Below are 15300 nucleotides of genomic sequence, written 5' to 3'. Positions count from 1 at the left end.
ATGTAACATATGGTGTAACTAGATCTGACTCCTGTCATTCTCACCAGTAATAATGTTACTTATACATTTCCCCTTCTGTATATGTAACGTATGGTGTAACTAGATCTGACTCCTGTCATTCTCCTCAGTAATAATGTTACTTATACATTTCCCCTTCTGTATATGTAACGTATGGTGTAACTAGATCTGACTCCTGTCATTCTCACCAGTAATAATGTTACTTATACATTTCCCCTTCTGTATATGTAACGTATGGTGTAACTCGATCTGACTCCTGTCATTCTCACCAGTAATAATGTTACTTATACATTTCCCCTTCTGTATATGTAACGTATGGTGTAACTCGATCTGACTGCTATCATTCTCAACAGTAATAATGTTACTTATACATTTCCCCTTCTGAATATGTAATGTATGGTGTAACTAGATCTGACCCGTCAGTCTCACCGGTAATAATGTCACTTATACATTTCCCCTTCTGTATATGTAATGTATGGTGTAACTAGATCTGACTCCTGTCATTCTCACCAGTAATAATGTTACTTATACATTTCCCCTTCTTTATATGTAACATATGGTGTAACTAGATCTGACTCGTCATTCTCACCAGTAATAATGTTACTTACACATTTCCCCTTCTGTATATGGAACGTATAGGGTGTAACTAGATCTGACTCCTGTCATTCTCACAAGTAATAATGTTACTTATACATTTCCCCTTCTGTATATGTAACGTATGGTGTAACTAGATCTGACTCCTGTCATTCTCCTCAGTAATAATGTTACTTATACATTTCCCCTTCTGTATATGTAACGTATGGTGTAACTAGATCTGACTCCTGTCATTCTCACCAGTAATAATGTTACTTATACATTTCCCCTTCTGTATATGTAACGTATGGTGTAACTAGTTCTGACTCCTGTCATTCTCACTGGTAATAATGTTACTTACACATTTCCCCTTCTGTATATGTAACGTATGGTGTAACTAGATCTGACTCCTGTCATTCTCACCAGTAATAATGTTACTTATACATTTCCCCTTCTGTATATGTAACATATGGTGTAACTAGATCTGACACCTGTCATTCTCACCAGTAATAATGTTACTTATACATTTCCCCTTCTGTATATGTAACGTATGGTGTAACTAGATCTGACTCCTGTCATTCTCACTGGTAATAATGTTACTTACACATTTCCCCTTCTGTATATGTAACGTATGGTGTAACTAGATCTGACTCCTGTCATTCTCACCAGTAATAATGTTACTTATACATTTCCCCTTCTGTATATGTAACGTATGGTGTAACTAGATCTGACTCCTGTCATTCTCACCAGTAATAATGTTACTTATACATTTCCCCTTCTGTATATGTAACGTATGGTGTAACTAGATCTGACTCCTGTCATTCTCCTCAGTAATAATGTTACTTATACATTTCCTCTTCTGTATATGTAACGTATGGTGTAACTAGATCTGACTCCTGTCATTCTCACCAGTAATAATGTTACTTATACATTTCCCCTTCTGTATATGGAACGTATGGTGTAACTAGATCTGACTCGTCATTCTCACCAGTAATAATGTTACTTACACATTTCCCCTTCTGTATATGGAACGTATAGGGTGTAACTAGATCTGACTCCTGTCATTCTCACCAGTAATAATGTTACTTATACATTTCTCCTTCTGTATATGTAATGTATGGTGTAACTAGATCTGACTCCTGTTATTCTCACCAGTAATAATGTTACTTATACATTTCCCCTTCTGTATATGTAACGTATGGTGTAACTAGATCTGACTCCTGTCATTCTCCTCAGTAATAATGTTACTTATACATTTCCCCTTCTGTATATGTAACATATGGTGTAACTAGATCTGACTCCTGTCATTCTCACCAGTAATAATGTTACTTATACATTTCCCCTTCTGTATATGTAACGTATGGTGTAACTAGATCTGACTCCTGTCATTCTCCTCAGTAATAATGTTACTTATACATTTCCCCTTCTGTATATGTAACGTATGGTGTAACTAGATCTGACTTCTGTCACTCTCACCAGTAATAATGTTACTTATACATTTCCCCTTCTGTATATGTGACGTATGGTGTAACTAGATCTGACTCCTGACATTCTCACCAGTAATATTGTTACTTATGCATTTCCCCTTCTGTATATGTAACATATGGTGTAACTAGATCTGACTCCTGTCATTCTCCTCAGTAATAATGTTACTTATACATTTCCCCTTCTGTATATGTAACATATGGTGTAACTAGATCTGACTCCTGTCATTCTCACCAGTAATAATGTTACTTATACATTTCCCCTTCTGTATATGTAACGTATGGTGTAACTAGATCTGACTCCTGTCATTCTCCTCAGTAATAATGTTACTTATACATTTCCCCTTCTGTATATGTAACGTATGGTGTAACTAGATCTGACTCCTGTCATTCTCACCAGTAATAATGTTACTTATACATTTCCCCTTCTGTATATGTAACGTATGGTGTAACTAGATCTGACTCCTGTCATTCTCCTCAGTAATAATGTTACTTATACATTTCCCCTTCTGTATATGTAACGTATGGTGTAACTAGATCTGACTCCTGTCATTCTCACCAGTAATAATGTTACTTATACATTTCCCCTTCTGTATATGTAAAGTATGGTGTAACTAGTTCTGACTCCTGTCATTCTCACTGGTAATAATGTTACTTACACATTTCCCCTTCTGTATATGTAACGTATGGTGTAACTAGATCTGACTCCTGTCATTCTCACCAGTAATAATGTTACTTATACATTTCCCCTTCTGTATATGTAACATATGGTGTAACTAGATCTGACACCTGTCATTCTCACCAGTAATAATGTTACTTATACATTTCCCCTTCTGTATATGTAACGTATGGTGTAACTAGATCTGACTCCTGTCATTCTCACCAGTAATAATGTTACTTATACATTTCCCCTTCTGTATATGTAACGTATGGTGTAACTAGATCTGACTCCTGTCATTCTCACCAGTAATAATGTTACTTATACATTTCCCCTTCTGTATATGTAACGTATGGTGTAACTAGATCTGACTCCTGTCATTCTCACCAGTAATAATGTTACTAATACATTTCCCCTTCTGTATATGGAACGTATGGTGTAACTAGATCTGACTCTTGTCACTCTCACCAGTAATAATGTTACTTATACATTTCCCCTTCTGTATATAGAACGTATGGTGTAACTAGATCTGACTCCTGTCATTCTCACCAGTAATAATGTTACTTATATAATTTCCCTTCTGTATATGTAACGTATGGTGTAACTAGATCTGACTCCTGTCATTCTCACCAGTAATAATGTTACTTATATATTTCCCCTTCTGTATATGTAACGTATGGTGTAACTAGATCTGACTCCTGTCATTCTCACCAGTAATAATGATACTTATACAGCACTTTCCTCCCAATAGCACTCACAGAACTTTACATTCACATTTACACAGAGTAAAAGATACACAATTAGTAGAACAGAATAAAGGACTCAGCATGTGGGATGTATTATGTAGGGAGTGAAGGAACATTAATGAAACGCGTGAGTCACAGTCATCAGTCTGTTTGTGGTCTCCAGAGTGGAGGTCTCTTGGACTGTGTGAGGTAGCAGGTTCCATGATCAGGGCTACAATGCTAATAGATCATCCTCAAATGAATTACTGGAGATTCATGGTACTGCTGGTAACAGTCCTTCATGTGCAGATGGAAGCAAGCAGGGCAGTAAGGAGGCAGAAGCTGCTTCTGGTACCATGGTCCCTGGTCATGTAGGGCTGGGAGAGTCAGTAAGATTATGTAAGAGTCACCATCTTACAGGCAGCCGGTGAAGGGAGCAGAGAATGGGTGTTATGTGGCAGGAACGGGCTGGTTAGGTAACAGCCTGGCTGCTGCACTCTGTACAAGCTACAAGCGGTGTAATTCTTTTGCTGGGAGACCCAGGTAGAGGACATTGCAGTAGTCAATGCGTGATGATACAAGTGCATGTATGACTGTAGGTAGGGCTTCTGAGAGAATCAGGTGCTTGATTTTGGATATGGTCCACTGATGAAAGAACAAGGATTCGAATGTGGCCGATACCTGATGTTGTGTCAGACACAACCCAAGACTCTGCACATGATCAGCATTTTGTAACTCTGAACCCACATGCATAAGTTCAGTTGATTGGCAACCCTGTAATCTTGTTGGTGACCTTCTACCATAAAAACCTCTGCTTATCCAGGACTGAGTCACAGACAACTGGCATCACCCACACCTGGAGCTCAGCTAAACAGCCACTTAGGATTGGTATTGGGTTTCCGAGTACACAGAGCAAAAGACAGGTCATCTACATAGCAGTGGTAGACCAGGGCATGACGTCTAATTGTTTCACCCAGTGGCCGCAGGTATATTGCAAAAAGCATAGGAGAAAGGACAGGACCTTGAGGAACATTGCATGGTAATAGTGATGAGATTAAAAAGGTTCCTCACTTGTGTGATGTCTATTGTGTGCAACAGAGCTGATTATGACACTCAGAGCATGGAAATGCTTTTTCACCTATGACTTCTCTGATGTCTAACCAGATCTGATAGCTGTGTAAAACATTTCCCACACTTAGAACATGAAAATGGTTTCTCACCTGTGTGACTTCTCTGATGTATAACAAGTTCTGGTTTACGTCCAAAACATTTCCCACACTCAGAACATGAAAATGGTTTCTCACCTGTGTGACTTCGCTGATGTACAGAGAGATATGATTTATGTGCAAAACATTTCCCACACTCAGAACATGGAAATGGCCTCTCACCTGTGTGACTTCTCTGATGTTTAACAAGATCTGATTTATGTGCAAAACATTTCGCACACTCAGAACATGGAAATGGTTTCTCACCTGTGTGACATCGCTGATGTTTAACAAGATTTGATTTCAATGTAAACCATTTCGCACACTCAGAACATGGAAATGGTTTCTCACCTGTGTGACATCGCTGATGTTTAACAAGATTTGATTTCAGTGTAAAACATTTCCCACACTCAGAACATGGAAATGGCTTCTCACCTGTGTGACTTCGCTGATGTATAACAAGAGCTGATTTATGTGCAAAACATTTCCCACACTCAGAACATGGAAATGGCCTCTCACCTGCCTTAGCTGGCTGACGGGTAATAAGCTTTGTGTTCTGTGTAAAACTTTTGGCATCTATAGAACAGGGAAACACTGTATCTACTCTCAGAGCTGTAACAGATGCACCAATATCAGAGTGATCAGGAGAACATTTCCCAGGACCAGAGGGATCAGCTAATAGAGCTGGATGTAGAATTGGGGTAATGGGGTTAGCTCCTGGAGAATCCTGTCTACTGTCATTATCTTTTATTTCACAATCCGGGGATAACATTAGATGTCCTTCTGAGATGTTCCTGCTTGTGTGTCCATCTGCTGGAAGTAAAAAACATTATGCACATATGAATTTTCATGAAGCAAATGAAAATAGGATTTTAATACCTACCGGTAAATCCTTTTCTCTTAGTCCGTAAAGGATGCTGGAGACTCCATAAGGACCATGGGGTATAGACGGGATCCGCAGGAGACATGGGCACACTATAAGACTTTGAATGGGTGTGAACTGGCTCCTCCCTCTATGCCCCTCCTCCAGACTCCAGTTAGAGAACTGTGCCCAGGGTGACGGACATTTCGAGGAAAGAATTTATTGTGTAAACACGGTGTCATACCAGCTCACACCTCGAACATACCGCAGAACGTGGCATTCAAGAGAATACCAGCCAACGGCATGAAAAATACTCAGCCACATGCTGAGAAAATATGTAACACAACCAGTGTGTCAACACAGACAATAAGCATGGCATGAACAACTTCAGCAACAGTCTGACAGAAAAGAAACATCCCAAGAGTGTAACCATAACCAATAACTGCAGACACAGTACGCACTGGGATGGGCGCCCAGCATCCTCTACGGACTAAGAGAAAAGGATTTACCGGTAGGTATTAAAATCCTATTTTCTCATACGTCCTAGAGGATGCTGGGGACTCCGTAAAGACCATGGGGTTTATACCAAAACTCCAGACCGGGCGGGAGAGTGCGGACAACTCTGCAACACTGATTGAGCAAACATGAGGTCCCCATCAGCCAGGGTATCAAACTTGTAGAGCTTAGCAAAAGTGTTTGAACCCGACCAAGTAGCCGCTCGGCAAAGTTGAACCGCCGAGAACCCTCGGGCATCCGCCCAAGAAGAGCCCATCTTCCTAGCAGAATGGGTCTCCACCGACTTCGGCAACGGCAATCCAGCTGTAAAACGAGCACGCCGAATCGTATCACAGATCCAGCGTTTTACAGACTGCATAGACGCAGGCGCCCCAATCATGTTGGGAACATACCGGACAAACGGTATAGTTCTTACTCCTCTCCGTCTTATGATTCTCAATACTTTTGGTATGAGGGGCAGAGGAGGGAACACATACACTGACTGGTACACCCACGGCGTTACCAGAGCGTCCACTGCTATTGCCTGAGGGTCCCTTGACCTGGCGCAATATCTGTCCAGTTTTTTGTTTAGACGTGACGCCATCATGTCCACCTTTGGTTTTTCCCAACGGTTTACAATTTGGTGGAAGACTTCTGGGTGAAGTCCCCACTCTCCCGGGTGAAGGTCGTGTCTGCTGAGGAAGTCTGCTTCCCAGTTGTCCACTCCCGGAATGAACACTGCTGACAGTGCTATCACATGATTTTCCGCCCAGCGAAGAATCCTTGCAGTTTCTGCCATTGCCCTCCTGCTTCTCGTGGCGCCCTGTCTGTTTACGTGGGCGACTGACGTGATGTTGTCCGATTGGATCAACACCGCCTGACCCTGAAGCAGAGGTTTTGTTTGAATTAAGGCATTGTAAATGGCCCTTAGTTCCAGAATGTTTATATGAAGAGATGTTTCCATGCTTGACCACAAGCCCTGGAAATTCCTTCCCTGTGTGACTGCTCCCCAGCCTCTCAGGCTGGCATCTGTGGTTACCAGGATCCAATCCTGAATGCCAAATCTGCGGCCCTCTAGTAGATGAGCACTCTGAAGCCACCACAGGAGAGACACCCTTGTCCTTGGCGACAGGGTTATCCGTTGATGCATCTGAAGATGCGATCCGGACCATTTTCCCAGTAGATCCCACTGAAACGTTCTTGCATGGAATCTTCCGAATGGAATCGCTTCGTAAGAAGCCACCATTTTTCCCAGGACCCTTGTGCACTGATGCACTGAGACCTGTCCTGGTTTTAGGAGGTTCCTGACTAGCTCGGATAACTCCCTGGCCTTCTCCTCCGGGAGAAACACCTTCTTCTGGACTGTGTCCAGAATCATTCCTAAGAACAGTAGACGTGTCGTTGGAATCAGCTGCGATTTTGGGATATTTAGAATCCATCCGTGCTGACTTAGCACTACCTGAGATAGTGCCACTCCGACTTCTAACTGTTCCTTGGTTCTTGCCCTTATCAGGAGATCGTCCAAGTAAGGGATAATTAAGATGCCTTTTCTTCGTAGAAGAATCATCATTTCGGCCATTACCTTGGTAAAGACCCGAGGCGCCGTGGACAATCCAAACGGCAGCGTCTGAAACTGATAATGACAGTTTTGTACTACAAACCTGAGGTACCCTTGGTGAGAAGGGTATATTGGGACGTGGAGATAAGCATCTTTGATGTCCAGCGACACCATATAGTCCCCCTCTTCCAGGTTCGCTATCACCGCTCTGAGTGACTCCATCTTGAATTTGAACCTTTTTATGTAAGTGTTCAAAGATTTTAGATTTAAGATTGGTCTCACCGAGCCGTCCGGCTTCGGTACCACAAATAGTGTGGAATAATACCCCTTCCCCTGTTGTAAGAGGGGTACCTTGATTATCACCTGCTGGGAGTACAGCTTGTGAATGGCTTCCAGAACTGCCTCCCTGTCGGAGGGAGACTTTGGTAAAGCAGACTTCAGGAACCGATGAGGAGGAAACGCCTCGAATTCCAGTTTGTACCCCTGTGATACTACCTGTAGAATCCAGGGATCCACTTGCGAGTGAGCCCACTGCGCGTTGAAATTCTTGAGACGGGCCCCCACCGTGTCTGAGTCTGCTTGTAAAGCCCCAACGTCATGCTGAAGACTTGGCAGAAGCAGGGGAGGGCTTCTGCTCCTGGGAAGCGGCTGCATGGTGCAGTCTTTTTCCTCTTCCTCTGCCCTTGGGCAGAAAAGAGTGGCCTTTTGCTCGCTTGTACTTATGGGAACGAAAGGACTGAGTTTGAAAAGACTGTGTCTTTTTCTGCTGATGTGAAGTAACCTGGGGTAAAAAGGTGGATTTTCCAGCCGTTGCCGTGGCCACCAGGTCTGTTAGACCAGCCCCAAATAACTCCTCCCCCTTATACGGCAATACTTCCATGTGCCGTTTGGAATCTGCGTCCCCTGACCACTGTCGGGTCCATAATGCTCTTCTGGCAGAGATGGACATTGCGCTTACTCTTGATGCCAGGGTACAAATATCCCTCTGCGCATCACGCATATATAGCAATGCATCCTTTAAATGTTCTATAGTTAACAAAATATTGTCCCTATCCAGGGTATCAATATTCTCAGTCAGGGAATCCGCCCATGCGACTCCAGCACTGCACATCCAGGCTGATGCGATTGCTGGTCGCAGTATAACACCAGTATGTGTGTATATACTTTTCAGGATATTTTCCAGCCTCCTATCAGCTGGTTCTTTGAGGGTGGCCGTATCAGGGGACGGTAACGCTACTTGTTTAGATAAACGTGTGAGCGCCTTATCTACCCTAGGGGGTGTTTCCCACCGCGCCCTAACCTCTGGCGGGAAAGGGTATAGTGCTAATAATTTATTAGAAATTAGCTGTTTTTTATCGGGGGAAACCCACGCTTTATCACACACCTCATTTATTTCATCAGACTCAGGAAAAACTATTGGCAGTTTTTTCACACCCCACATAATACCCGCCTTTGTGGTGTCAGAAAGGTTCAATGCCTCTTTCATTGCCGTGATCATGTAACGTGTGGCCCTACTGGACATTACGTTTGTCTCGTCACCGTCGACACTAGACTCAGTATCTGTATCTGGATCCGTGTCGACCCACTGAGGTAGCGGCCGTTTTAGGGCCCCTGAGGATGTCTGAGACGCCTGAACAGGCACTCATTGATTTGCCGGCTTTCTCATGTCGTCAACAGTTTTTTGCAAATTGCTGACATTATCACTTAATTGCTTAAACACAATCATCCAGTCAGGTGTCGACTCCCTAGGGGGTGACATCACTAACACAGGCAACTGCTCCGCCTCCACCTCATTTTCCTCCTCATACATGTCGACACACGCGTACCGACACACAGCACACACACCGGGAATGCTCTGATAGAGGACAGGACCCTACTTAGCCCTTTGGAGAGACAGAGGGAGAGTCTGCCAGCACACACCCAGTGCTATATATATACAGGGATAACCTTATATAAGTGTTAATCCCTTCTAGCTGCTGTTTTGTTATTATCTGCTGCCAAAATGCCCCCCCTTCTCTTTTTTACCCTGAATCAGAAGCAGGACTGCAGGGGAGAGTCAGGGAGCCGTCCTTCCAGCGGAGCTGTGAGGGAAAAATGGCGCCAGTGTGCTGAGGAGATAGGCCCCGCCCCTTCACGACGTCCTCATCTCCCGCTTTTTCTGTGTAAAATGGCAGGGGAAAAAATACATCCATATAGCCCTGGAGCTATATGTGATGTATTCCTTTAGCCAGCTAAGGTATTTGAGTTATATTGCGTCTCAGGGCGCTCCCCCCCCAGCGCCCTGCACCCTCAGTGACCGGAGTGTGAAGTGTGCTGAGAGCAATGGCGCACAGCTGCGGTGCTGTGCGCTACCTTAGTCTTGAAGACAGGATGTCTTCTGCCGCCGCTTTCACCGGACCTCTTCGTCTCTTCTGGCTCTGTAAGGGGGACGGCGGCGCGGCTCCGGTGACTCATCCAGGCTGAACCTGTGATCGTCCCTCTGGAGCTAACGTCCAGTAGCCTAAGAAGCCCAATCCACTCTGCACTCAGGTGAGTTCGCTTCTTCTCCCCTTAGTCCCACGGTGCAGTGAGCCTGTTGCCAGCAGGACTCACTGAAAATAAAAAAACCTAACTAAACTTTTATTCTAAGCAGCTCAGGAGAGCCACCTAGATTGCACCCTTCTCGGCCGGGCACAAAAATCTAACTGGCTTGGAGGAGGGTCATAGGGGGAGGAGCCAGTGCACACCACCTGATACTCAAGCTTTTATTTTGTGCCCTGTCTCCTGCGGAGCCGCTATTCCCCATGGTCCTTACGGAGTCCCAGCATCCACTTAGGACGTTAGAGAAAATACATATTCCTCATTAGTTTTTACTAACAGAGGAGGGTGTAGGATAAGAGATTGTTGTAGTGACTGAGCAAGGAGAATATATGACTCTTTCCTGTAATAAGTGGTTATTACTCACCTGTGCTGATATCTGTAGGGATCTCCTCCTCCATACACTGCTGATCTCCCCTCACATACGTCTCTTCTTCTCCCTCTGTATCTTCTGCCTTTATATCAGTCACATACGTCTCTTCTTCTCCCTCTGTATCTTCTGCCTTTATATCAGTCACATACGTCTCTTCTTCTCCCTCTATATCTTCTGCCTTTATATCTGACAGACCTTCTACCTAGATAACCCAAAAAAACGATACATAATGACACTTACATAGAGTCAAAAGAAGCGGAGGTGAAATAGTATATAATTTGGTCATGCTAAAACTGTTGCAGAGCATGCTGGGATGTGGGTGAGACCCTAAATCCCACCTACCTGATCCTCCTTTCGGATCCTGTGATTCTCCCCTGTACAGTCCTGGGAATACAGAGGACGGGGACATCTCTCTGGGGTATCTCTGTTACTGGGCCCATCTGTAGGAGACACACAGTGACTGAGTACAGTGTATATATGTGATTATCAGATGATGTGTGTATATAGGGGCCCCCATACCTGCTCTCCCCTGTACAATACATGACAGTCTCCTCTTACCCAGTGATGTGAGGGGACGGTGATTCTCCATCATCACGTCCTTGTACAGACCCCTGTGTTCCTCTATATACTCCCCCTCCTGCATGGAGACATAGACAGTGACATAATGACACCTTATAGACACCTGACACACACAATGATACAGTCATCACCCAGACACATCCCCTGGTGTTACTGTATAATGTACCATTCCCAGCAGTCACCCCTCCAGTCATCACTCAGACACGTCCCCTGGTGTTACTGTATAATGTCCCATTACCAGCAGTCACCTCTCCAGTCATCACCCAGACACGTCCCCTGGAGTTACTGTATAATGTCTCATTCCCGGCAGTCACCTCTGCAGTCATCACCCAGACACATCCCCTGGTGTTACTGTATAATGTCCCATTCCCAGCAGTCACCTCTCCAGTCATCACCCAGACACGTCCCTGGTGTTACTGTATAATGCCCCATTCCCGGCAGTCACCTCTCCAGTCATCACCCAGACACGTCCCTGGTGTTACTGTATAATGCCCCATTCCCAGCAGTCACCTCTCCAGCCATCACACAGACACGTCCCTGGTGTTACTGTATAATGCCCCATTCCCAGCAGTCACCTCTCCAGTTATCACCCAGACACATCCCCTGGTGTTACTGTATAATGCCCCATTCCCACCAGTCACCTCTCCAGTCATCACACAGACACATCCCCTGCTGTTACTGTATAATGTCCCATTCCCAGCAGTCACCTCTCCAGTCATCACCCAGACACGTCCCTGGTGTTACTGTATAATGCCCCATTCCCAGCAGCCACCTCTCCAGTCATCACCCAGACACATCCCCTGGTGTTACTGTATAATGTCCCATTCCCAGCAGTCACCTATCCAGTCATTACTCAGACGCATTCCCTGGAGTTACTGTATAATGTCTCATTCCCGGCAGCCACCTCTCCAGTCATCACCCAGACACATCCCCTAGTGTTACTGTATAATGCCCCATTCCCAGCAGTCATCTCTCCAGTCATCACCCAGACACATCCCCTGGTGTTACTGTATAATGTCCCATTCCCAGCAGTCACCTCTCCAGTCATCACCCAGACACATCCCCTGGTGTTACTGTATAATGCCCCATTCCCAGCAGTCACCTCTCCAGTCAGCAGCTGAATGATCTTGTTGGTGAGTTCCAGGATCTTCTGGTCATTGTGTCTCTCATGTATCAGTGAGTGAGGAGGAAGCACCGTGATGGGGCTCTGAGTCCTGCTCAGTCCGTCTGACACAAGGGTACAGCTGCTGGGTGTCTTACACTCATTGGATGTCTTCACTACTGTGTAATCCTGTGTAACGAGGGAAACATCAAATACCAATGTATACACTCCCAGACCCCCTCACCTCCCCAGTCATGTCTCTGTATTATTACTATAGATATAAGTGATGTCACTGTGACACTCCCAGATCCCCTCACCTCCCCAGTCTTGTCCCTGTATTATTACTATGGATATGTGACGTCAGTGTAATACTCCTAGATCCCCTCACCTCCCCAGTCATGTCCCTGTATTATTACTATAGATATAAGTGACGTCACTGTGACACTCCCAGATCCCCCACCTCCCCAGTCATGTCCCTGTATTATTACTATAGATATAAGTGACGTCACTGTGACACTCCCAGATCCCCTCACCTCCCCAGTCATGTCCCTGTATTATTACTATAGATATAAGTGACGTCACTGTGACGCTCCCAGATCCCCTCACCTCCCCAGCCTTGTACCTGTATCATTACTATAGATATAAGTGACGTCATTGTGACACTCCCAGATCCCCCACCTCCCCAGTCATGTCCCTGTATTATTACTATAGATGTTATGTCACTGTGACGCTCCCAGATCCCCTCACCTCCCCAGTCATGTCCCTGTATTATTACTATAGATATAAGTGACGTCACTGTGACGCTCCCAGATCCCCTCACTTCCCCAGTCATGTCCCTGTATTATTACTATAGATATAAGTGACGTCACTGTGACGCTCCCAGATCCCCTCACCTCCCCAGCCTTGTACCTGTATTATTACTATAGATATAAGTGACGTCACTGTGACACTCCCAGATCCCCTCACCTCCCCAGTCATGTCCATGTATTATTACTATAGATATGTGACGTCACTGTGACATTCCCAGATCCCCCCACCTCCCCAGTCATGATCCTGTATTATTACTATAGATGTTATGTCACTGTGACGCTCCCAGATCCCCTCACCTCCCCAGTCATGTCCCTGTATTATTATTATAGATATAAGTGACGTCACTGTGACGCTCCCAGATCCCCTCACCTCCCCAGCCTTGTACCTGTATTATTACTATAGATATAAGTGATGTCACTGTGACACTCCCAGATCCCCTCACCTCCCCAGCCTTGTACCTGTATTATTACTATAGATATAAGTGATGTCACGGTGACACTCCCAGATCCCCTCACCTCCCCAGTCAGCAGGTAAATGATCTTCAGGGTGATTTTGATTATCCTCTTAGTCTTGTGACTCTTGTTTGGGTCCATCCTCAGTGATTCAGAGAGAATACAGAAAATGTGAATTGCAATAAAGACAGCTGGTGTGCCTATGAATAAATATACACAACACAGATTACACATGTAACATGGTAAAATGGGATTTTGGTACTTACCGATAAATCCTTTTCTCAGAATCCATAGGGGATACTGGGGTGCAGTTTACAGTGGGGTATAAACATGGTCCATGGAGCCGATGCACAATATTTTTTTTAGTCTGTGTTTGCTAGCTCCTCCCCTCTATGCCCCTCCCCATTAGGCCAGTTAAGATAACTGTTCCCGTAGAGAGACGGAACATAACTGGAGAATAGAAGATATAGAATATATAATAGAACATACTAGAGAAAACTGGAATAGAACCAGAACAAAACTGGAAGCAAAGTGTAACAGCCGGCAGAGAACCAACACACAACATGAACAGTCGTGCAGAAAGAACAGTACAGGGTGCGCACCCAGTATCCCATATGGACTCCGAGAAAATTATTTATCGGTAAGTATCAAAAGCTCATTTTCTCTTACATCCATAGGGGATGCTGGGGTGCAGTTTACAGTGGGGACGTCCCAGAGCTCCCATCACGGGTGGGAGTGTGCTGTGACCCCTGCAAGACCAAACAGAGCGTCAGATGATGTCAAGAAGCCCGCTTGGAAGCTGGCCAGCCTAACTTGTTAGCAGCATACAGAACGAAGAAGGAGGCCGAATCTTTAATAGTGGCCATCTTCTCCACATTGATGCGAAGAGCCCGCACCACATATAGTGTCCGCTAAACTGATGACGTAACTCTAAGAACAAGCACCATCTTTGGCCCTGTCAGCATGAAAGATGAGATATGGAGGCTTGGACGACAACTCACTCAAACCTGACAATCTCCTAGCAGATGCCAAGCCAGAAGAGTAACGGTCTTCCAGGTGAGATATGTGAAATCCGTAGTCTCCAACATTTCCAAATTTGAAGACTGGAGAAGAACAGCAGAAAGACACACAAGGTGCGGTTGGAGAAGTGAATGGAGGCTGGAGGTGTAGAATCCCCTGCAGGAATGTCTGACGTCTGGGGTGAAACCTGTACGTTAAGTGAATCTAGTCGCAAGGACGCATCTAACCCTGCCTGCAGGAATTTAAAAATACGTCACCAACCGAAAAGCAGGAGGCGGATACTGGCTCTATTTACAGATGGAGACACTCTCATCTGAGGCAGCTCCATCGCAGGCGTACACTCCTGGCGTGACCAGGCAATCCAGTGAATGGGGCGCGTCTCTGTCTAGTGAATGGGGCGCGTCTCTGTCTAGTGGGGCGCGTCTCCGTCTAGTGGATGGAGCATGGCTACATCTGTACATCAAATGACATACCGCTTCCAATCGCTATAGTAGTGTTTAGAAGTGACCTCCTTCCTGGCACTGATTATAGTGGGAATCGTCATCGTAGGTATACACTTCTTTAAGTGACATGCCCAGGACTAGAACCTATGACCTATTACTCTGGAAGTAGTCACCTTACTTATGGGGTTATCTACTTTTAGCTAGTACTGTCTTTCCAACAGCTACTTCATCAAACGTTGCCACTATAAGACCGGATAAAAGAAAAGATCCTACTGAAGCAGGTCCTCTTGAAGTGGTAAAGAGCAGGGGTTGTTGACCAAAAGGAGTGAAGGATTGTGTAGCACGGCCTGCGAGGCCATCTGGAAC

General features: G+C 45.0%; 1 protein-coding gene across 1 annotated transcript in view; it reads right to left on the bottom strand.

Annotated features, from left to right (window-relative positions):
* Positions 1 to 3470: 3470 nt before the first annotated feature.
* Positions 3471 to 15300, bottom strand: part of LOC134996705 (oocyte zinc finger protein XlCOF7.1-like) — a 33889-nt gene continuing 22059 nt past the window's right edge. Inside the window, exons 2-7 of the mRNA XM_063951213.1 lie at positions 13535 to 13671; positions 12210 to 12398; positions 11087 to 11165; positions 10871 to 10968; positions 10523 to 10730; positions 3471 to 5476 (exon numbers count right to left, since the gene is read on the bottom strand). Coding sequence (XP_063807283.1) covers positions 4593 to 5476; positions 10523 to 10730; positions 10871 to 10968; positions 11087 to 11165; positions 12210 to 12398; positions 13535 to 13612 — 1536 coding nt within the window. The 5' untranslated portion in view covers positions 13613 to 13671 and the 3' untranslated portion in view covers positions 3471 to 4592. The remainder of the gene's footprint in view (positions 5477 to 10522; positions 10731 to 10870; positions 10969 to 11086; positions 11166 to 12209; positions 12399 to 13534; positions 13672 to 15300) is intronic.

Source organism: Pseudophryne corroboree, unplaced genomic scaffold (genome assembly GCF_028390025.1).
Source record: "Pseudophryne corroboree isolate aPseCor3 unplaced genomic scaffold, aPseCor3.hap2 scaffold_1426, whole genome shotgun sequence".
Classification (NCBI taxonomy): Eukaryota; Metazoa; Chordata; class Amphibia; order Anura; family Myobatrachidae; genus Pseudophryne; species Pseudophryne corroboree.
Note: the sequence above shows the minus strand (reverse complement) of the source record. Positions and strands in the feature narration are given on the sequence as shown.